At 24.9% G+C, this 25,084-nt stretch overlaps 1 protein-coding gene across 1 annotated transcript in view; it reads right to left on the bottom strand.

Moving 5' to 3' along the window:
• Positions 1-104: 104 nt before the first annotated feature.
• The window catches only part of LOC129605258 (uncharacterized), a 78,269-nt gene continuing 53,289 nt past the window's right edge, over positions 105-25,084 (bottom strand). Inside the window, exons 2-6 of the mRNA XM_055514904.1 lie at positions 1,762-1,990; positions 1,509-1,693; positions 1,188-1,443; positions 671-1,122; positions 105-590 (exon numbers count right to left, since the gene is read on the bottom strand). Coding sequence (XP_055370879.1) covers positions 421-590; positions 671-1,122; positions 1,188-1,443; positions 1,509-1,693; positions 1,762-1,990 — 1,292 coding nt within the window. The 3' untranslated portion in view covers positions 105-420. The remainder of the gene's footprint in view (positions 591-670; positions 1,123-1,187; positions 1,444-1,508; positions 1,694-1,761; positions 1,991-25,084) is intronic.

Below are 25,084 nucleotides of genomic sequence, written 5' to 3' on the forward strand. Positions count from 1 at the left end.
AAAAATTAATTTTCTAATAAATAAATAAAGAATATCTAATTATTGTCTAATTTTTAATATTTTATTCTAATTTACATATTTATTTATAATATTATGGATAAGCAAAAGTTAGACACAAAATTTCTTTTTCATTTTTCTCTTATTTTTGGAAATTTTATGTTTAGTTGCCTTAAATCGAAACTATTAAAGTTAAAAAAACAATGTTTCGAAAAGACAAGTAAACATAATGTTCTTAATTATTTTAAAGTTAGAATTGTAATATTATGTTAAAATAAATTTAAATCAATTTAAGGAAGAAGATATTATGCAATAAAAAATCGAATTCCAGTATATTCTTATTTATTTTTGAGATTACTGCTCTTTCACATTTTGTAGCAACTTCAAATTGTTTGGTTTTGTTAGTTTTTTTTTTTTATTGTTCTATGGATTTTTAATTATAATTGCTGGTTTTCTGGGTGTTGACCTTCGTTTACAAATTTGAGACTGTCTTTTTAGTTCTCGTTTAACAACAAACACAAAAACACCGATCATTATCACAGACAACGACACAGCAATTAATATTCCTGTTGTGTAATTAGTTGTACGGTTTCCTTTGTAATAAAATTAAAAAAGTATTAAAATTAAAATTTTTGCTATATTAAATCTCATTATTTTAAATCATAATACTTACTTGTATCATCAGCTATAGATTGAGGAGCATTTTCATGAATCAATCTAGCAAATTTAGCTTGCCGATTAATTGCATTATTTACTTGAAAAATATTTTCAATTTTTTCACTTTCAACTCCCAACATATCTTCTGAATTCATTTTTAATTCATCTTCATTTATATCTGGTACATAATTTATAAGTTCAGCAACAGAATTTTCAGCATCAGGGTCAATTATGTGGGTTGGATTTTCTTGAATTTCATTTTTACTTGAATTATTAATTGCCGAATTTTCTTTTAATATTAAATGACTTTTATCAACGTATCTAAATTTTCGATTACGTGCACTTCTTGTATCAGGTTCAAATGGATCATTTTCTTCAATGGATGATATAGCACCACCTTTTCCAGGTACTGTAAAACTAGCTCGAACAGTTTGCGTACCAGATTGAAATGTACATACTACAACAAATCTAAATAAAAACAAATAATATTTATTATGAAAATATTTTAAATAAAAAAAAAATTAATTAATTACCTTCTCGTGCTATGTGTAAAAATTCCCAAGTTTTCTTGTACTGTTATAAATGTTTCAACAGTATTAGTTTCTGGTTTTACAAGACTACCACACTTTTCATGATCAATTCTCATAATATATTTATCATTTGAAGATTTTGGATCACCTTTAATACCGCAATTACTGCCATCAACAACAATTTTTCCAGCAAAATGTGGTCCAGTTTCAACTTCAATTTCTGATGCATGTGGCAAACATTTTGTTGCTTCAGCAGAAACTTTAAATTTAAAAACATTTTATTTAATATTTATGACATGATTTTAACAAAACAAAAATTCTTACACCCTTTTGTTGGTACAACAATTGTTTGACCATTAAATATAGATTCAGGTTCAACTTCATTCTCCATATTACCCATTCTTCCAGTAATTTTTGCAATTTTTCTTTTAATTTGCGGTTTAATATGAAAACTATATTTGGTAGCCATTCTTAAATTATCTATTGTAGTGGAATAATATTTAATTGAACTAAAAAACAAAATTTGATACTCACGTTTGATTAATTTTTTTGAAAAAATTATTTTAAATATTTTTACCTATTAGATATACTTTTGTCATCTGTAATTTGATTGTATTCAAGAATTTTAGAACGACATCTATGTGGACCAAATGATTGAATCTCACAAAAATATATTTGAAATGTTTTTGGAAATAATGATTCATTTGTTTGTAGCTCATTACCAGTCATATTAAGATGAGGAATTTCAATTTCCCATGTTAAATTTACTGATCTATAGTTTGGTTCACCGGTTAATGTTCGAAAAACTAAAAGAAAAATTTAAATAATTTTATAATTTAGTAAAATATTTATGTAACTTGTGTAAAAATATTTAAAAAATTTAATTAATAATCATCATTAAGGTTTTATATATGATTGAGCTTTGGTTTTCTTTTTGTGATTTTATTAAAGGGCTTATTAAATTTCAAATATCTTCAATATTGTGTGCTGCAGAATGGAAAAAAAAAACTACGGGGAAAATTATTTTTCGAATTAAATTGTAATTTTTTCGAAAGAAAACTATTTTATTTCGAGAACCAGACTACGTCGAATAAAAGTATATCTCATATGAATTAGCCTTCATGTTTTAAATGGTTTCAGAAAAGCACAATTTTTGAAAATTATTTTCGTCCTTATTAAAGTTGTTACCATCAAAAATGCCAAATGAAAAATCTATTGTCGCATCAAAATTTCTCGCAAAATATGAATTGATTTCCGGGGCCGATTTTTTACCAACAATCCTTCGTTTGGTTTTCTAGATTTAGAATTCTTGTTCGTTACTTTTGTTCTGCTCCATTATATTGTATGTATATATAGCTATGTATGTATATGTTTAATGACAAGACAGCATTACATAAATCTCTTCAACTACATATTGCATATTTTTTTCTTGCGAATTTTATTTAGGAAGAACATAAGCGAGGTTTTCTATTTTGATCCTCAACGTTTGCTTATTTTAAAATTTTTTAAAGTAAATATTAAAATGTTAAGACCTACTCATGTCTAACTAAGTATGTACATATGTATATGTATGTAAATTTTCGATGAAAATTTTCAGCGAAAGAAAATACCAAATTAATATAAAAGCCACGATAATATTCTCTATAGCCTATACAGTCTATAAATTTGCATTCGAAAATACAATAATGTACGGCCATATATGTATGTAAGTATGACAACTTGTGTGTTTTGTTGTTTCTTCAAAATCATGGATAGGGTTATTGAGAAAGTAAAAGAAAAATTTTCTTCTTTTTTCTACATTTTTAGTAAATTTAACAAATACTAGTAAATTAAGTGAATCTTAAGTTCTGAGATTAAATTTTTTTTTTTTTGTTATTTTCAATTTTTTTACGGAAGAAAAACAAAAATAATAATAAAAAATTCTCGCGAATATTTAGAATATCAATTGTTTTTGTTTTTTTTTTTTTAAATCATTAATGTAATTGAATAATACCAAACATAACTAGTTAGTATGTATTCTAAGTAACAAAAACAACTAACAAAAAAAGAAAAAAAATAAAATTAAGTACTCGAATACAAGAGTTCATGTACCTGTTTTGTTTGTCATGTTGCAAGTGTAGTACTCGTATATTGTCAGTTTTATTTTTTTTTTTATTTCGAAAAATAAAAATTACTTATATTTAAACTTGATCGTTAACATTGGTTGTTGTAATGTAGACATAATGTAATTTTCATTGTCAAAATGTCAAATTTGATTGTGAAATAAAAAAAAATTTGCAAAATTTTTATTTTAAATAAAGCAAGTATGTCTATGTGTTGGATATGCTTTAGCAGATGTGAAATGGTGGTTATTCATTTATGGAAATGGAAAATATTTAAATCCAAGATCAAGGAACATTATGAATACTCTTGAATATATTTATTGAGCATCTCTAGAAAATAATCAATTTTTGTTATAAAAGAGAATTTAATGTGCATATAATTATAATATAACAGTAACAATAACTACGAAACGCAATATGTACTGAAAAAACCTAACATGACGAATAGGAAATATATTTTTAGCGCTTTTCTAACAAATTTTTGAAAAAAAGTGCTTATTAGTGTCACTCTGTCCGTCCGCCCGTCTGTCCGTCTGTCCGTGTGTCTGTTTACAAAACTTCTACACCCTTGAAGATAGAAAGCTGAAAGTTTATACGTACATAGGTCTTTACTAGAAACCCTTTTCCGTAGAACAAAATTTTCACCTATCTCCCCCCCTCTAAATGTTATATTCCCCTAAAACCCTTAAAACGGCATTTTTTAACTATTTATTGCAATGAAGCCATAAACATTTTTCAAATTTTGCAAAAGCAGAAAAATAGTAGCTGGCTTCTTCTATCGCGGCATATACCATTTCTGAACTTTAAAAATACAAAATGGCGGTTGAAATTTACCGTTATCTAAAATTCGTTTTTTCCAAATTTTTGATGCCGTTTTTCTTCTATATCGTACGTCACAGGACCCTGAACTTTTAGCAGCTCTTAGATATTTATGAATAGTTTATTTCGTTAGAAGAAAATTTTTTCCCATATTCATCCCCTCTCAAGTTATCTCCTCTCAAAATTTGTAAAATTTGAATATTTGGCACCTTATGTTTGGGAAACCGCAAGCTTTTTCAAATTTCTATAAACGCAAAAAGCTAACGATAAATTCCCTGTCATTAAAAAATATAATTATTTTTTTAAACTCACACAATTCACCCTTAAAATCGAGCATCATGTGAACATTTCTTTAAATTTATTTTTGCTTTACATCAGACTGCATAAATCGTTCATCCTTAATGTATGCAATCCTAGAAATAGTTTCGTACATGAATGAAAATAATTTTAATAGTGTCATAGATATACATAGACTATATTAATTAAAGGCAGTATTTTCATTTGTTAAAGGGAAAAGTGCTACAATACAAACCATTGGTTTGACCCAACTTTATTTACTATATATTATGAAAGTATGTTATTAGTAATTTCATTATATTGCGAAAAATTATACATATGTATGTAAATATTGCGTGGTTTACACTGTATATCGCGTAATATGCATACTGTGTTTATGAAAAGTACCTAAAATAATTTATTATTTAATTAGCAAATATAAATATGGTAAGTATTTTAAACTTAATTTAACGTTAAGGTCACTTAATATGACTTACAAAAATTTTTAATCAAATTCTTGTGTTATTTTGATTTTTCAGTCAGATATTTAATTTTATGTTATTGCACTGCCCTTAATAATAAATTTTAATAAATTATAATTATATATGTTCATACATACATATGTATATATTTGCAAGCTGTATAACAATTTATACCAGGTATGTCGAAATCATTTATCATCTCGGGCCATTTTAGAGTTTCCGCACATTACTTCGGATCGCTTCTCTAAAATTTTGCTTTAATACACAACCGCACAGCATTTCGATTTTAATTGTAAATTTGCATCAAGTATTTCAATATCAACAGAAAATTAAAAAGTAAGAAAGTTAAATTCACTTTGACATCTATTAAAAATCTAAAAATCTTCTTTGAAATTCGGTATTTAATAATTTATTCTATAATTAGAGTATTCGGAAAATTTTGAATTTACTTCACTGGTTTGCAAGTATAAGAAAATTAAACTAATTCAAATACATATATAAGTATTTAATTTATAGAACACTATAACTATAACGCTTTCCACTACTCCAGGGTAGCTAACGTGAAAATTCGGTTCCGGCTACATGCTACATGCAGTTGTGTATATAAGTTTACACTTTGTCACTGATCTAAATTTTTCGCAAGGTTCCAATGAATTTCATGGATAATATAAAAAATCAGCTTACCCCTGTTCGCTATATTCCAAATTTTCGCAAAAAGATAAATTGTTGCCATTTTACTATAAAAAAAACCGAATATCGTAAATCTGATGAGAATAGAGCAAATTCTTTTATTTTTCCGTCAGACAAAGTCAAACAGTTTTTACAAATCCATATGTGCGACTTTCATTAGACTGAGACTAATTCCTCGATTTTGTCGTATATTGTAAGTGTGCCTTACGACTTTATTAATTAATTGTTGAGATCACAATGTATACGTTACATACACAATGACTATGTGTATACAGATATGAATAATACATACATACTTATGTTTTACAACTTTTAATTTTTATTACTTCTTAATTGCTTTTGTTGCCTCGTATAACTAGTGGAAAACTTAAAAAAAAGAACCAAGATTAAAAATTCGAAGAATCTCACTTTGCATAGCATAATTAATTGATATTTCTATACATACATACATACATAAATACAACAAGATCGTTTAATTTATTATTCTGCCCATACATACATATAAAATTATTAATTACATTTTATATTGCACTACAATATAACCATGTACCCATATTTATAATATTATATAACACAATATATCATCACAGGTATATTAAATCTATGCTAACATAAAGATTTTCCTTTAATCATTGGGTATATTTGCTTATAACGTAGATTGTATTTTTATTCACTTTTTAATTTTCCTTTTTCCCCGTTTTATTGTAGCCATGTACATAATATTATATACATATACGTACATGTTATGTATTTTAAGATGCATCTAAAAAACTTCACTTCTTCATAGGTCATTTTAATAATCAATCTCGTCATAACCTGTGAGAAAATAACATTCAATCCGTAAATTAGATAGACTGGAAAGCAATATATGAACATACAGGCATACATATAGGCTTGCACGTTGTAATTTGAAGAATTATGGCAGTATGTTAAAAAAAATTGACGAACAGAATATGTATGTATGTATGTACGTATGTAAATAAACAGGCTTTAAGAGTTTGAATATTTTTATATTTTATATTCAAAGATTGCTATTAGGATTAAAGAAATTAAATTTTCTTGAATTGGTTTTTTTATAATATGCGCGGTGAAAAAAATATTTTTCTAAAGATATTCTTTGCGTGCATAAAAAAACGATAATAAAATTAAAATTGTTAGTAATTATTATTATTTGTAGACAATATTATAATTATTTTTTATTACTCTATAGATAAATATAGAAATAATATGTAAGTAATTCAAGTTTAAGGGATAAAGAATGTGAAAATTTGCTTAATTTTAATAAATACTCAATAATTTTTCTGAGTGCAAGTAAAAATGTGCACATGTATGTATAGATTATGTATATTATGTAGATAAATGTAGTTAGTTTCCCTGAAACAATTGTGTTTTTCAAATGTAGGTCTTTAAGGCATTAGAAATATTAATAAAACTATACATTATAGGAGTGTAAATTTTTATATTTTTTCGAAAGAGAAGTCAATTAGGTTCATTGCTTCATAATAATTAATTCTATACATTTTGTTTTTCTTTTTAAGAAAAGTTTTACTATACATTGTTATTATATACATATATATATAGCATACAATCGCGTGCATTTTTTTTATTGGAGAAATTAAATTTTCATATTTTTACCAACCACCGCATTGCATACAATAAGGGCGGGCGGTTTTGTGATATCATCCAATTTCGCATATTCGCACTTATAGGAACACGTAAATTCAGTTATTTAGCAGATTTTCTTGAAATTTTATATGCAAAATTAATTAATAAGTGTCTGACAGAATGATAATCCATTTAACTTTTGTAAGTAATCAGGTGTCAGCATTTGGAATTTTACTATAGGCAAAATTTACATTTTTGAGCACATAGAGAGAATCAATTTTTAATATACTCGTATAAATTCCTAGGTTTTAAGATAATGAAGAAATTTTTTGGAAATATTAAGGGACGGAAGCCGAACTAGGGCATGATTAAACAATTTTTTAAAGAACTACATCACGGAATTTTTTGAAATTTAGTAATTGAGTTCTGTTTGCTACATGGGTAACTTACAAATTTTAACAATTAAGTATGTTAACTAAAAGCTTACTAACACCTTATAATCTTGTGTAACACTTTCGTTATAAACTAGACAATACGTCTTGCGGTCGGTTATACTATGCTGATCACATTAGATTTTTTTTTTATTTTCCAATTATTAGAAAATTTTATAAATAATTACTAACCCATATTTATAATTTTATTAATATTTTTTTCTTTTTTTTCATTATGATATAATGAAGTTCAAACCGCACCCACTTTTACATGAAAAATATGTATGTGCGGTGTGGTGTAATGATTATTATTATTAACAACTTAGCTAGCAGAATTCCATGTATTAAATTTTTTAAATTTATTTCTTATAGAATACGAAACGGAATTATTTATGCATTTGAGTTCTGTATTATAATTTTTATAAAATTTACAATTTTTCATGTTTAGTGTTACATTATTAAAATATTGAAATATACTAATTATTGTAGTTGGCAATACTCCTAGAAGTGATTAAGAATTTGACAAGCTGAGAAAAAAAATATTATACAATTAGTCATAAAAAATTTAAGAGTCAATATAGAACGTGTGTTTGTTTTGTGAAGTGGTATACATTACAGGTTCTCAAACGTTTTTTCTTTCGTAGACCCTCTATCGTGTAGACCCTTGCTACTCTCTTTTATAGATTTAAATTTCTAACAGTAGCAAGGTACACCTATTTAATTAAATTCGTATTTTTTCGTAGACCCCCAGCAGATCTTCATGGATTCGAGGGGTCTATATTGACCACTTTCGGAATAACTGGTACACACTATGAGTATAATAGCGATGTAAAATTGTTGAAAACCATTAACCTTTCAGTAGTGTGTGTTGTACCTTAAAAAAAAAATAGTAAAGATTAGAAATTACTGAAAGTTTTCATTTTTACTTTCTGTACACTAATTTTATAGATACGAGTTGTTCTTTAATTATATAAATATGTGTATTTTGATTTTCCATTGAAATTTTATCTTCCACACAATATGCAGTTAAAGACATTGAAAAATGAGTTGAGAAATTTTTAAAACTACGTGCCTCTACATGCATACGAGTACGTATGTAGTACATATATGAAAATTCACATATGAAAATTGACAATCTTTGTAATGAAAATTGTGAAATCTTTACGTCTACATATTGTAAAAATGATGACGAGAAAAATATAAAATTACTTGGATTAAAAAATTTTGTACATTCAATAAAATTCATCTTAAACATCAAAATTATAAGAGAGAAAGATATATTGTATGTGTATAAGTATGATCATAAGATGAAAACGTATATAATGATTTTCACATCCTTAATAACTTTAAACAATAAACTAATAAATTATTTGACTTAATAAAATTAAGTCCGGAATAAATTTCCAATATTTAGAGAAAAAAGTAAAATATTTTCAATTTTTACCGATCGCATTGCATAAAATAAGGGAGGTGATGTGATGATAACAAATTTTACATTTCGAATTTTCAGTGGGAACGTACTTCTCCATAGTAAGGAAGCGTAAATAAACTCTTTATAGAGAGGTGTCGGTCTGTCGCCCCGTTGGTCTGCTGATCTGTTTGTCTCTCTGTGTGTCACGCGTGCATCTCATGTTCGACTGAACCGATTTTCATAAAATTTTATACCTGAGTTTGTTTTGACTACACTCAAAAAAAAATAATTGTAATTTTTACTAAGTATTTGGTAAAAAACGCTGTACAATCATTTTTTGGTAATATTTACAATTTTTTTGTCAAATTTACCAAATTTTTCCACAATTTTGGTTATATTAACAAAAAAATTTGGTAAAAAAGTAAAAAAAACATGGTAAAATTATAATTTACGATTAGCTTAGTAAATTATGCAAAAAAAATTGGTAAAAATAAAATTTTTTTTGGTAAATGAAACAAATTTCTTAGTATAAACAACAAAAATTATTGGTAACGTACATACAAACGAATTTGTTAATTTCACAAAGTAATTTAGTAAAATATTACCATGTTTTTTTATTAGAGGAACAAAACTTTTGGTAAAATTTACAAATGAAATTGGTAAAAATTACTTACAAAATAATTTCTACCATATTTGCTTTTGTAAATTCCACTAATTTTATAAGTTTTACCATGTCTTTAAGTAGATTTTACAAAAGCTTGGTAAGTATTACAAAACAAATTCCTAATAATTTTTGGTAAAGTAACGGCTTGTTGTATCACGTCATTTCGTTGTTCGTTCGTCAAAGAGAAAGAAGTGTTTTATAACTTAATTATAAAAGTTTTAACTACAATAAAATTAAAAAATTTTTAGTTATAATAAAATTATAAAAAATAAAACAAAGTGAAATTAATTGCCTTATTTATTTACCAATAAGTCTACAAATAAAATTTGAGAAGAAAATTACAGTTTGGCAACAAATAAATGTAAGGTTATTGTTTGAATATATTTGGTGGTGGTATCAATTAAATATAATTTTAGGGACTGTATTTAACTTAAAAAAAACCGTGTTAATATTTGTGCTCAGATTTAGTTTAAAAATTTTAATGTGTTGTACGTAATCTAAAGTATTTAAAATGTTTACTATAGAATGTTTTAAATGTAGGAAGAATTTCGATAATTTAGTAATTTTTTTGCGTCATTTAAAAACTTTCCATTACTTAAATAAAAATAGTGATTATAAATGTATATTTAAATGAATATTTAAAAATTTTAAAAGGTCCATCATTGACTCACACAGAGCTTGAAGAAATCTGGAAAAAAACTAGCAATTATAGGTTGACACAAATATCCGCCATGACCTCAACTAATGACATTTTGAAAGAATGGTTACAGTACAAAAATCCATTGGGATATAAACTGGTAAGGAATCATATATAACAATATTTATTATTAGATACGTTATGTGATTGTATAATTTCTTATATTGCAGTTTGATATTGATTTTTTAAACTTGTTTCCCAATGCAAAAAATGCACTGTAAGATATTTCAAGTTTTCATTTGAAAATGAGAGAAATATTCACAGAGAGAATAAAAGATGAAAATTCAAAGGAACTAATCGAAGTTCTGCAAAATTACGAAAATTTTTCTGAAAGTAAGATTTAATTACATGACATAAAATTTAAACTTTACTCTAATACAATAAATTACACCTTAAACCGTAGTATTCAAATTTTTTAAATTGATTAACAAAATATTTACAATATTTCTATTTTAGATGGTATAACTCTCACAACGATGTATTTACTGCATAATATTGTCAGACCCTGTGGACAACTGTGGATAAAGGGAAAAAAAAATTTACCATTCGAGACTCACAAAATGCCTTCATAATTATAGGAAGGACAGCTCAAAACGTTGAAGATTTAATTCAAGAAAAAATTCAATCTCAAGATTCTATTCAACCTCTGCTGCTTGCTCAAGGTTGTATCTCTAATCCAGAGGCAATATTAGTTTACTTCGATGGAATAAGATACAAAATGTATTCCATAGCAAAAGCAGTAGATACATGTTTTAAAATTTTTTACATTTTTAATTTAAAATTTCCAATTCAAGCCAATTTATTTTGGAGCTTCGTCGCCAATTTTTTTTATGGAATATGTAACAACACTAATCATTCATCAGTTAATATTCTAATTGATGAAATAAATCAAAGTAGTATTACTGAAAAATAATATTTTAGCATTATGTAATATCTGCTATGATTTTTGTTAAAATTTTCTAAACTTTTTTTTTTGTATAGTTTATTTAAAACGTTATTTTTAAACACGAAAATGTTTCCTTTTGATATTAACTTTATATAATTAACATTAAAAAAAATTGAAGTGAATTAAATGTCTAAATAAAAATTTAAAATAGAAAAACAATTTATTAACAAGTTTTTTTTAAGTAATTTCAGATTCCATAAGTATCATCTCAGTTAATATTAAATGAATTGGTAAATGAAAAGAAAACTGAAATAAAAAGACGATTCTTGCCATATCACTTTTACTTGTACGTTTGGTAATAATTACAATTTCCAGTTTTATTATTACTATATATATTTGTGAAACTTACTAGTACCATTTCTTATTTTTACCAAAGCGTATTGGTAATAATTACCCTTCTCATTTGTTATTGTTACCATATGTACTTGTAAAATTTACCAATGCCATTTTTTATTTTTACCAAAGTATATTGGTAATTATTACCATTTGTTTTTGTCACTTTTACCATGAATGCTCGTCATTCCTACCATTTTTATTAGTATAAGTGTCAATTTTAAATTTTAAGACTTTTACCAAAATATTTGGTAAAAGATTTGTCGTTTTTACCAAATTTACTTGTTAGCACAAAAGTACCATGAAAAATAGTAGTTTATACTCAGTTTTTGGTAATTATTACTAAGTTTTTTTTTTGTGTGTATGTCACAGATTAACCAATTTTAGATATATGTCAGATTTTGGGAAACTGGACGTTTTTGGGGGTCAATTTTAGATTTTTACTCATCTAATTTCCTTGAAATTTTAATATTTAAATTCAGGGTGTTAAAACAACGAATCTACAAAGTTTTTAGAAATATTAGGGCTCGGAAACTGATTTGGGGGCCGATTTTACATATTTTACCATATCTGCGAAACGAATCAATGGAATTTGTTGAAATATGATATTTGAATCCTGATTATTGATTCGGATGGCTACCAAAAGAAATTCTACCAAAAGCCAAATATACACTTTTCTAGGTATGTTAACTAAAAACTTGCTAGTTTCTTTAAAATTGAAAGAATTTTAAAAACTATGCAATGCACATTGCAATCGGTTATGTGCTGACTACATCAGATGTTTTTAAACTCTCATAGTATATGTAGTATAAATTCGGTTTACAGATGCCGCTATAAGATTTAAAATGTCACTTCTATACTATGTCGATGACTATAACATTTAATGACTCATTAATTGATTATTAATGGAAAATAATTAAATTTTCTTAATAGTTATTTCGCGTATTTTAATTATAATTTTTCCAAATTGAGAAATGTAAATTTACTTTTACTCTTAATTTTCTCTGCATTATCATTTTTTAATCTTAACAATTTTATTTTAAAGAAAATTTCACTTTTCATCTTAAATCTTCTTATTTTAGAATTAGTATGAATTTATAACAATATTTGTACTAAAACAACCTAGAAAAAGCATTAGCATTAAATTTGGTGATCTTGATGAAAATTAACAATATGAGTTTTTGCCATAAAAACTTTCCATCTCAAAATTTTTCATTATTAACCTACTTTACTGTAAAATGGTTAAAAAAGAAAATACTAACATTTTTATTTGAATAAATAATTTAAAAATTTTTTTTTAGATATGCTTAATTAAAGTGTGTAATTGAATCTTTATTCAAATTAAATTAAACTTTAGAATAATTTTGTAAAAATGTTTTTTTTTTTTGTGTATTTACTCTACCAACTTTTTAAATTAGTAATAAAGTTGGGACTAATAAAAAAAATATCAAAAGAAATTTAAGTAAAGAGTAACTACTACCGTTGACCCAAATTAAAGAAACCATGACCAAATAATTATTTTGAATTCAAGTACAATTTTTGCTTTTGATCTAATATTGTTAAAATTGTAAATAAAACTGGTAATTACATACATACATACATATGTATGTAAAAATAAAAGGGTTGCTTTGAAGAGTAACTGCTTTTGCTTTCACGATTTTTCGATTTTAATATTTTTATGTAAATTTTATAAATATTAAGATGATTAGATTTCTTAGTTTATTTCTTAGTTAGAGTTCCGGGTGCAAAGAAGTTATTTTCAACTCATAATAGGACAAAATGAATAATTTGCTTGGATCATGATTCATTATCGTATTCCTAATCTATCCTAGTCCCGATTATGATGCAATATTGTACCGTAAGTTTTCTAGTTTCTGTTTAACTTCAAATTTTTTATTGTATGATGAGTATTGCTCAAATTCAGTAGTTTAATTTGACAAATCATTTCTATTGAATGTCTAATGACAAGGCAATTAAATATAAGTAATTGTTTCCCATTACTTACATTTGATTGTCTTCTTCGGCTTAATTTTAGAAAATTTAGTTCTATTTTCATTATTTTGTAAGACACGACAATATAACTTCGGGGCGACGTTATTCTTACAACTAATCTTAAACATTTCGTTGAATACAATGTTAGAGATTTTCGTTGTATATTAAGGAAATAAAATGGAAATTGTAAACAAAAGAGTGAAAAGAAGACAGATATGTATGTATGTAAGTATATTTGTAAATAAAAATCAAAAATAAAAAGTATCAGATGTCAAATAACTTTTCCAAAAATTTGGATTCAATTACAATCACAATAACTATCAATGAATATGCACGTATGTATGTAAAAAATTATAAAGAGACAAAGAGTTTTATTTACTCTTTTCTTTCAATAATATTTTTTTATCTTTAAACTTACTTTGAAATTTACTAGAATGTGAATCAAATCGTGACCAATACGTAACAAATTTAAAATTTACAATTATTGTGTATCTAGTTATTTACCAAACTTATTTCCTACATGTATGATTGTAAGTATTTCATTTGCTTCGTTGACAATTTAGTCAAATATTAGTAAAAAAAAAATTCATTTACAAACATTATTTGAGACTCGGAAAAATGTTTTTTTTTTATTTAAGTAATTAGACAATAATTACAATAAATACAAAAGTAAATAAAAACAAACCTATTGTTTTAAATTGATTAATTTGAAAATTAAATGGCATTTTGAGTAGAAACAAAAGAAAGTATAAATTAAGTGAACAAAGGAATTTCATTTGTGATTTTTGTATGGCAACACCAACAATTAGTTACACAATGCGTACACATATACAAAATAAAAAAAATAAAATTTCTCTTCCCATTTTTATTGTATTTAATTTTTTTAATTTTAAAATTTTAATAAAAATATTAATTTTTGAAATAATATTTAGTAATTAATATTTTTTAATTAGTCATTTTTTGGGTGTTATATAACGTAGTTATATTTTCTGACTCCTTACTTGCTTCCCTTTTTGGCGAATTCCAGTAAAATATTTTATTAATTTTTATATGACAAAACTAAAATGTGTATAAAATATTACCGAATTTCAAATCTGTTCCCACATAATCTTACTCAATATGTAATGTGAACAACCCGATATTGAGTTTGTGTTGAATTCGCAATTGGTACCAAATATTTAATTTACATAAGAATTAAAAACTTAATTATGAATTTCTTCTAAAATTAACTATAATAGGTATAATTCTATCATCTGAGAGACTGTGGCAATTTAAACGAACAACTGAAGGAAATATAGTACACTTCTGTTGTAGGAGAAACTTCCAACTGATAATAGGAACCAAAACGATTGGGAAGGCATCGATATAAATAAAAGAAGCGAGTTTTTGCTTGAATTTATCAAAAAAATTAACAATTGAAAATGAGCGCAATAAACCAATGTTCGTAAATATAATTCAATATCCATCATAGCTGACGATATACTCTTTATCTTCGTAACAAAAGGGATCCTGTACGGCGCGGTTCTTTTGCTTTCTCTTTGGTTCATTATAGTGGATGATATAATAACTGCGCTGTGGGGCGGGGACGTGTGGCTACGCCCAGCCTTTTACAACAAAATCTTCGTATAGTGGAAGCTGGTGCAAATAGATGAGGAATGGAGGCTATGTTTGGATTGCCACCACTGCATTTTCATATAGTGAAGGAAGCTCACTTAACAACTTCTCGATTTCTCTACAATAATACGCCTCTGATATAAAACTAAAGATGTTATCGCAAGCATTAATGTTGGCGGATAAAAATTAAAACTAAACAATGTTTTTATTGTTTTCTTATGTATAAATTTCTCTTTGTTTTAAACAATATTAAATTTTTTTTTTTTAAAGATGAAGATAACATAATTTTAGTTTAATCTGAGCTTAAATGCTTTATTTTCTATATAGCACAGTTTGTATTTATAAAGAGTTGCAGTAGTTTTAATTGGATTTTAATATTGTAAATACTTAATGAAATTTATTTTTTATAATAATAAAAAAGATAAGAATATTGTTAAGGAAAATTTGTGTTATAGCATAGCTACTTTATTTGTGAGTGAGAACTTAATTCAAATAAGTCAAGATTTTTAAAATTTAAATTTCTTAAGATTAGGTTCGGTTTAATTTAATAATGCTTCTTATATAAATAAGTATGTACTCGTATATGATTATTAAAGATTTATCTGAATTATTGATGATGCTAAGTAAATTGATTTGTATATAAAATAAGAAATTGTTGAAAAGAGAATAGAATTAATTGTAACTGTTCTTAGTATTATAATATTGTATATTGTATATATATATCTATGGTATTCAATCAGAATTTATCAAAAATACGTGATTTTATTGTTCGCTTTTTATACATTAAATTACTTCAATTTATATTTTATTTATTTTTTAACTTTCGCATACAATCTTATATAAATATAAAGAAAAAATTAAAATAAATTTTTAATAGAATACGAGTACAAAATTAAATTACTGTTATGTGAAGAAGTATCTATAATGGGTAAGTATGAAATTTGATTGAATTTTGATATTAGATACTCTTATTGTTTTTATAATATAAGTTGAATTGTATATAGTTAATTTAAATTAATTTATAAAATTCAGGAAGAATTTTTTTTTTGAAATTAATAAACTCAAGATTAAATCAATTGTTTATAAAGTATATAGCACATTTTCCTTAAAGCCTATACTATTTTTGCATTCCGCAATGATGAGATTAGTAATTAAAGTAGTCGTCAGTAAAACGACACAAATTGCGTTTATGCGACATACACTCCGGGGCAAATTGTTACTTTTTGATGAAAATATTCAGAAATAATGTGTCAAATCGGATTTCTGGCGGATGAACAGGAATTTGCATCTTCAAAGTAAAGATAAAGTAAATGAATCTATTGAAACCTATTAACCTCATCAGAAACTTCATATTGAATACAATTAAAAATGTGACATCAAAATCACAATATTTATATGAGGAGAGTGTATGCAATGTTGATTTAAGAGAAATTTGATTGAATTACATACTTGCAGTGCCGGAATTTTGTTTGCTGCGATTTTGATAAAATAAATTGTCAAAAAAATGTCATTTTAAAATTTTGAAGGAATTAGGAATTTTATTTTCTGAGAAATTAGAAAAAGATTTCTTCTAGATAGATTTTCTGAATGAATTTTTATCTACATTTATCTTAAGGGTTATCAAATAGATATCAAAAATAATGTCAAACACTTTTTTTTGAAAAGTTAATATTTCACTGAAACTGCATGAACTTCAATTTCAAATCCAAATATGACTTAATATAATCAAGATTTAAAAATATACTTTAACTTTTACAAGGTCAGCGTTAAATTTTTCAAGTACAGTGGACCCTGTACAACTCGAACCTCTACAACTCGAAAATCTCTTTACCTCGAAGCCATATGAGTTCCCTTGAACATTGGAACCTGATTTTTTTCTCTCTTCAACTCGAAATTTCCATAATTCGAACTGTTTCAGGGTTCCCGTTCGCGACTTCGAGTTATAGAGGTTCCACTGTATATTATAATAAAATAATACTAGATCAAAATTCAGAACGCAATTTACATGTTCATTAAAAAAAGATATTTTGTGCCTTACAATTCAACAATGTATCGTCACAACTTGTTAAATTTTATGTAGAATATGAAGAAAAATGCGAATTTAATAAATGAAGAAGTCTTTAGATTCGCGCCTTTCATCCATTAAACCAAAAAAAAAAAAAACATGATTTATTTTTTAAAATTACATTTTTTTTATTTATTTTTGAACTTCCTCTGTTAATTTTTTTTTCATTTGGACTTATATATTAAAAATACTATGTAGCTCTTCTATATGTACATATAACAGATAAGTATGTTGCACTTGACAAGCACATATAGAAAATAAAGTTAGAAAACTAATACTGTGTGTATAAAATTGCAGACATATTATGTAGAAACTTTTAAGTCAGAAAAAGTCATATTTAAATTAAAAACTACATAAATTCAACAACTTCGATATTACAACGAAAAAATATAAAAATTTCAAAGAGTTTTTTCTCAATCCGAACATCATTCATGCTGATAGCACACAAACATATCTATATGTACATAAAGAATAAACCGCATGCGAAATTCTAGAATTAAGACAGACGCAAAGGAAAAAAAAAATATTTATTTATATGAAAAAGTGTAAAGAAAATATGAGAGAATGCCTTAAGGTCTAATCTAAAGGTATCTATATCTAAAAATTTTTAAGAATCTTTTTATTTTTTATCGAAGATATTTAAATATAATACGATAATATAAAGAAGAAGATGAAGATGAAGTAAAGTATACATATGTATAATAAAGAACATTTAAATAAAATAAGTTTTATGATGAAATCTTGCTGTTATACTGAGCAATAATAGCAATAATAGAAAAAAAAAACAGAAAAATCCATTATATTCCACGATTAATATACCTTTCAGATAAAAAGAAGCATTTCTTTTTCTGTATTGCATAATGCAAATTTTAGACAAACAAATAAAATATATACATACATATATGTATGATGTACAGTAATATATACTGCAGTAGCGGTAATTTGTTGAGTTTAATTGTGCAAAAAGAAAACAGTTTGTTAACGCAAATTCAATAGATTATTTTAACGAATATTAATGTGCATTTGAGCTCATCGTAACTTGTACTATGTATACAATTGTATGTATATGCAATAAAATGTTGTAAAATCTACAAGGTATGGGTTTTTTTTTAAACATTGTCTTAATATTTCATACCAATTTAAATAGTATATAGACACTTTATACGTGTATATTTCCAGTTCTTATAGACAAAGAATTGAATAAAACTTATTTTGATTATGGTGTAAAAAAATTATACAGTAGAAACCCCATTTAAAAATATTTTCAACAGTTTTACTTCTATACAGATTATACCTTAAAGATTCTAGCTTCCAAATTTTTTTTTTTTTTGAAATACTTCACAACTTCCTGATTCAAAAGATATAATTAAAATGTTTCGTCTATTTGAATAAGTTCACTTAATCTTGCTAAAATTATTGTAGTATGTGAATCAAACTTAATCGAGTTCTACTGTAAATAGTAAACATATAATAATATGTAGGTCCATAATTTTAAAATACTATTCCTAATACAATGTTAAATAAATTTTAAAAAATATGATTTAAAACATTCCAGAAGTTGTCAATAAAGGAGTCGTTAACTAAATACATATTTAATTGAAAATTTTAACTGTGTGCGGTCAGGTATTAAATTTTCCATATATGTATGTATTGTATGTATATAAAGGAAAAAAGTAGAAGGTATTTAAAATTATATTTAAAGTTTAAAATTTTATTTGTAAATATTTGGAAATTTTTTTTTTTTTTGTTAAGAACAATTAATTTTATTTTAAAAGTAATGATGTTTTTTATTTGTGCAGTAATATAATAATTATGACAATTTAATAAAACACTGGTAGTTACAACAGAAATCTTCAATATCGTGAATGATTCACAATTCATTGTGTTACATAAATATATGAATTTATAAAAATTATAATTGCATTTAGTAATAGTAAAATATATTCAAAACAAATTAATAAATTTTAAGAAATGGTAAATTAAAAATTGATCAAACTTAAAATATGATTTGAATTCTATAAAAATACTATGTGTCTGCGTGTGTGTGTTAAAATATTTTGAAATTTTTTTAATTAACTATATTTACTATGATCATAGATTTACTAATCATAGTGGCATGCCCGATCGCATTCTAATAAAATTTTCAATTTAATGTTTCATACAAGTTCTTTGTGTTCGATCACCAAGAAAACAGGCCAGAAATAGTTTCTCTATAATTCCTTAACATTTATTTAACTACACACGCGAAATTTAGTGCGTTTATAATAATTTTCTTATTGTATGGAGTGCGGAAAGATGACTGAATAGGTGCTACAAAACGTTTAATTAAGTTTTAAAAATTGTTTCAGATTTTTAAGGAATTATTCTATTTCAATTACTTTAGTGCAAAATGCTGGTTACAGTTAATTAATTGACATTTTAGTGCAAGAAATTTTGTCGTGTTTTTTATTTAAAACTTTCATGAATGACATTAAATGATTTACACAAAAAATGTGAATTACACACAAACACAAAAAATATAATTTTTTTTTTTTTTTATTTTGATCTCGTGACAAAAATCTATTCACTTATTATTAAAAAATTAAAACACTAATTGCTTTAATAAATTTATCACTTGAATAAATGAATACACACTATAAGATCTTTCTTGTTTTTCCTTGTCTTATCTCCGCAAAAACAAAAAAAAAAAAATTAAATTGCATTGAAATGAAACGAGATTTTTATATGCAGACACACAAATTATATGCAAATTTTTGCATTTTTGCACCAAAAGGAACAAAAGGGAAATATAAAATTTATGTGTAGCGTGAAAAATGAGGAGGAAAATGAGAAAAAATTTTTATCATTTCAGCTGCTCAATTTTATATACTCGAATGCAATGGAATAATGCAAATTTTATTTCAGAAGAAAATTTATACGAGACGAAAACAATCTACTTATTCTATTCATTCAAAAAAAAATCTGATAAAAATTATTTTGATGTTGTACAACTCAAGACTTTTATGTCAAGATGCAATCTGATGACTGACTAATTTTCCATTTAATTTCATGGTTCCACAACAAATTATATTTGAATTACATATATAATATTTATTAAGATTATATTAAGATCGTATTCTTACTAAAGAAATAACATCTGGTGAAAAACTATAAACGAACATAAACAAAATATAAAAAGAAGAAAAAAATTCTCATCATCAAGTTTTAAACAAGTTTTCTAGTTTTACATTTCGGTTTTTCAACAATATTCATTACAAAATAATAAATTCACAATATTTAAGGTACATATACGATAAGCTAGTATAGAAAATTTAGAGCTACGAAAAATATACGAAAAAACAATAGCATAAATTTAATGCAAGTAAAAGTTGAATAGATAAAGAAAATATGAAGCTTTCCGTGAATGATAATAAAAAAAAAAAACAATTGGAATTGGAATGGAAAAGAAAAAACCCTGAATTTAGAATTCTTTTGTTTTATCGTAACTGATTTGGAAAAATAGTGCAGCACAAATTTCTGATTGAAAAATGAAAATTTCACTTTGTATAAAGTGTCATGAAATTTTTTATAGAAACAAGCACATTTCCTTATAAATTTAAAATTTATAACACTTATTTTGAAATTATTGAACAGTAGCATATATTGTGATAAAATATTTTAATTTTTGGTTAAAATTTGTATAATTATTAATTATCTTAAATATTTGACAGCAATATTCATGCATATATGTACATGTCAACATATGTTTTACAAAAATAGTTTGCAATTTTTGACAGTACTCTTATTAAAACAAGGAAAAATATTCTGTTGAACTGTTTGAAATGAGAGAAAACATGCATGCATGCAATCGTTTAGTCTCACCTCATCATATACGCACATATATATACATATATTAAATTTCACTTAAATTTGTTTAATTCACAATCTTGAATTAATTTATTTATTTAAAATTTGGAGATAACAATGTTCAATAAATTTCGTTTAGCTTGTTTTCGGTGAATTAGGTTTGTTTTAGAAAAATGAATTCAATAAAACAAAATTGTATATATGTATGTATAATGCGCCATTTTTTTGTATAATTTTAAAGAAATTCAATTAAAATAATTAATTAAAAATTATTATCAAAGACGTAATTTTAAGAATATTTGAGCTGTATACTTTTATTACTTGTCAAACAACATTTGTCTATTTTTGTACAGGTATAAATGGAATATGTTGCATTGATTTTTTTTCTTTACTGTTTCTTTATATAGAAGTGTTAAAAATTATATAAAATTTTATTTAGATAAAATTTTTTTCCTCCTAATTAAGAACTGAGAAATCTTTCAATTGTATGATTTTAATACTGATGTGAGAAGTTTTCATTAGGAGGTGTGAATTTTATAGAACTTCTATACAATAAGGTTTTATAAATATGTTTATGATTTTTGAAAAAAATATTATTGTGACGTCATATTTAAAATAAAAAATATTTATAAAATTATATTTTAGGTCATTATAAAAGAATCTTAAACTTAAAAATTAATGGCAAACTTATTTTGGCACAATTTTGTACAAAGTTAATATAAAGTGCATGAAAAAATACTATGTATACATTGTGTAGCTTTGAAAATTCCCTCTATTCCGCAGAGATTTCGAACAATTCGAGATTCAAAAAAAATTTGTTTTTGCTGATTTTCAGGTAGCGTCAGTTCGTTTGTGAGTGATTTCCTCCATATTAATCGTGGTTTTGCTAGGGACCTCTTTTGCGCTGCGAGTTTCATTACGTCGTCTGCTGTGGATCAATCCACTTCTATTTTCTTATTTCGATGACGCTTTAGTTCGATTTAGTATAGAACCGACCAATAAAACGCAACTGTATACGAGTGAGATCTTCTAAAGTCGCCCAAATGCCATTCCTGTCAACTTATTTCAATTTTTGATGTATCTCCCCTCCTCTTGTATTAAACATACCGCAAATTGACTACAAAACTGCCCGAGTTATTTGGATTAACATGCAGTGACTTTTTCTGCCAGTTTGATTTTGTGGCCAGTTTTGTATTCATTTCTGCAAATGTACATGGCAACAGGTTAAATCGTTTTCAAAGCCAACATCTTCTAGGCGGATCATGAGAGACTACAGTATACCTTTTGATGATGCTAAGATTTTTCAATCACTTTAGCTAACACGATACAAAATAGTATATAGGCGAAACGTTGGTAGAATATAAAACAATACGCTATATAACAACTTTACTTTCATTTTTGAATTCTTTTAGCAAGCATAGTTTATCCGAATGAAGTATACAATTTATTTTCACTTATTTACATACTTTGTGGCATACTTGTCAGTGTTGTCAATGTTGTCAATATTTAAATATTTTTGTTCTATTTTGATATTTTTATTTAAACAAATGCAATCAATTTAAAAGAACTTAAATGTAGAGTGTACTCGCAGACGCAAGTAAAATGTAACAGTAGCCAAAAATAATATTATGTATGTTTCTTTTTCCTGACCTTAATAAGTGCATAGGCAAAGATATTGAAGATAACAATCAAATTTTTTTTTAAAAAGTTTCAAAATTTATGTAGATGAGTCAAAATTTACATAAGATGCAAATTAGCACCTTTTTTTTACATATAAGTAAATTTATCCACAGTGAGCATAATGCCATCTTGTCAATTACTTATTCTATATATTATATGTAAAATGCATGTTACATGCAGGGTTATATGCAGTTAATATTCTCATTTATAGTTATTAATATTTTTGAGGTATTTAGAGTTGAACTTTTCTGATAACGTTAAAAAAGAAGAAAAAATTTATGTTAATTAGGGTTTCCCCTATATCTTTTGCATATGTATGTATGTACAAGAGTATATTAATTTTTAACCTAGATAAATATTTTCATATTTTTAAATTTTTTCTCTATATTTTACAAAATTTAAAAAATTTTATGGAAATTAAGTATAAAAGTTTTTTTTTTTTGATTTCTAATGAGGAGTTTATATGGGGTTCTTATTATAAAGCAATTTATAAATTTAAAGTTACTTATTTAGGATAGGCAGGCAGGCACTTTTTATATTTTCACATAACCACTTACACGCATATATACATATACAAACACATGCATATTTAATTATTCTAGAAAGAGAGAAAGAGAGTAGAGGTTTGCTATAATCATTCAAGTCAACCTTTAGGTTATAAATTATGGCAATTTAATGATTTTCCAAAAAGAAAAGAGCAAAAAAAAAAAAGAGAATTTGATTTTAATAAATCATGGTAATTAATCTTTTTTATTCTTTAATCATAATGTGTACAAATGTCAAAATTTCGTAAAAAAAAATCCAAAATTAATAAAAACGCGTATTAATTTTTAGAATGACCGCGTAATTCAAAATGGCATATAAAACAAAGTATTAAAACACAACAGTAAATATCTACCCATACACATATTATACATAGTACCAATAGATTTTATATATAGAGAAAAATTAAGTAGAGAGTTTCGAGTTTGCTTCATTGTGACTTTAATGAACTTCTAATGATGTGAATTTTTTCTATCTATTTTTCATTTAATAATTTAAATTTTAAAATAAAAAAAATTATAGTTAAGATTTCGAAATCAAAGATTAAAAGAAACTTATTAGATTATGAAAGTGTGTATAGAAGTTGAAGATTTGGTAATTTTTTTGTTAAGTTATGGGATTTAAGTTAAGATTTATAGTGAAGAATTTTTTAATAAATTCAATATCTTGATTGGATTTAATTATTATTTATTACCTTTATTATAATTAATAATAAAAATTTTAAGCTTTGGAATATTAATTATTTTGACCAGGATCTTTCTATTTTAAATATTTAGATACTTACCAATTTTATTGCCCATATTACAAATTCTATTCACTATTATTAAGGTGAATAAGTCATATGAGTTCAATATAACGTAAGTATGTGTATAACAATTTTCTATGTGTCAGAGGAAGTTTTCTGAAAATTAACAGAAACTGTACTGTGAATTGGGTATGAATGCTAGTAGTGGTTCATAACCTGGATATTTTTTGATAAGAATCAAAAATTTAGAAGTGCAGAGGCTGAACTATAGTGTACAGAAAATTCGGCAAAATATTTAGGTAGACGTAGAACTATACGTACATTATGTAGGTAAGTTTATTTTTGAATAAGATAAAAACATTATTTTAATTTTAACGCTTTCTTTTTCATTATACTTTTCAAAAATATTCATGCTTTTTACGAATTCATATTCGTGATAATTAAGATTAGTTATACTATATAATAAATTTATTCATTATAAAAAATATTATTACAATTACGGACAATTAACCTTTGAATTTTAATTATTTTAACAATGAGAAATAATAATATATTGTCTTGAATGCTCTAAAATTCTAATTTAACAAAATTACAAAATTTCCAAAATGAATGTACAAGAAAATTTGTAGGTGATGTGAAAATTTAAAACATTTTATATAAATAAGCAATAAATTATAATAATGAATAACAACTATTCTTGTATAGAAACTAAGAAAGTTTTAATTAATTCTAAGCATTTTCAAATCATCTTGAGAACCTATCATTTTAAGAGTACATTCCTCTATATATTTTTTTTTTTTCAAGTTTATGACCTTAACAATATAACAATAAAAAATTTTTTGTTTGAATTGATATACTCATTATACCTATCTGTTCGCATAATTTATGCAAGTATTTTCTAATTATGCGTGTTAAGCTCAGTAATGCGGTATGTACGATATAGTAATTATTACATGAAA

The sequence above is a fragment of the Condylostylus longicornis genome, unplaced genomic scaffold (assembly GCF_029603195.1).
Source record: "Condylostylus longicornis isolate FDR11 unplaced genomic scaffold, ASM2960319v2 ptg000002l, whole genome shotgun sequence".
Lineage (NCBI taxonomy): Eukaryota > Metazoa > Arthropoda > Insecta > Diptera > Dolichopodidae > Condylostylus > Condylostylus longicornis.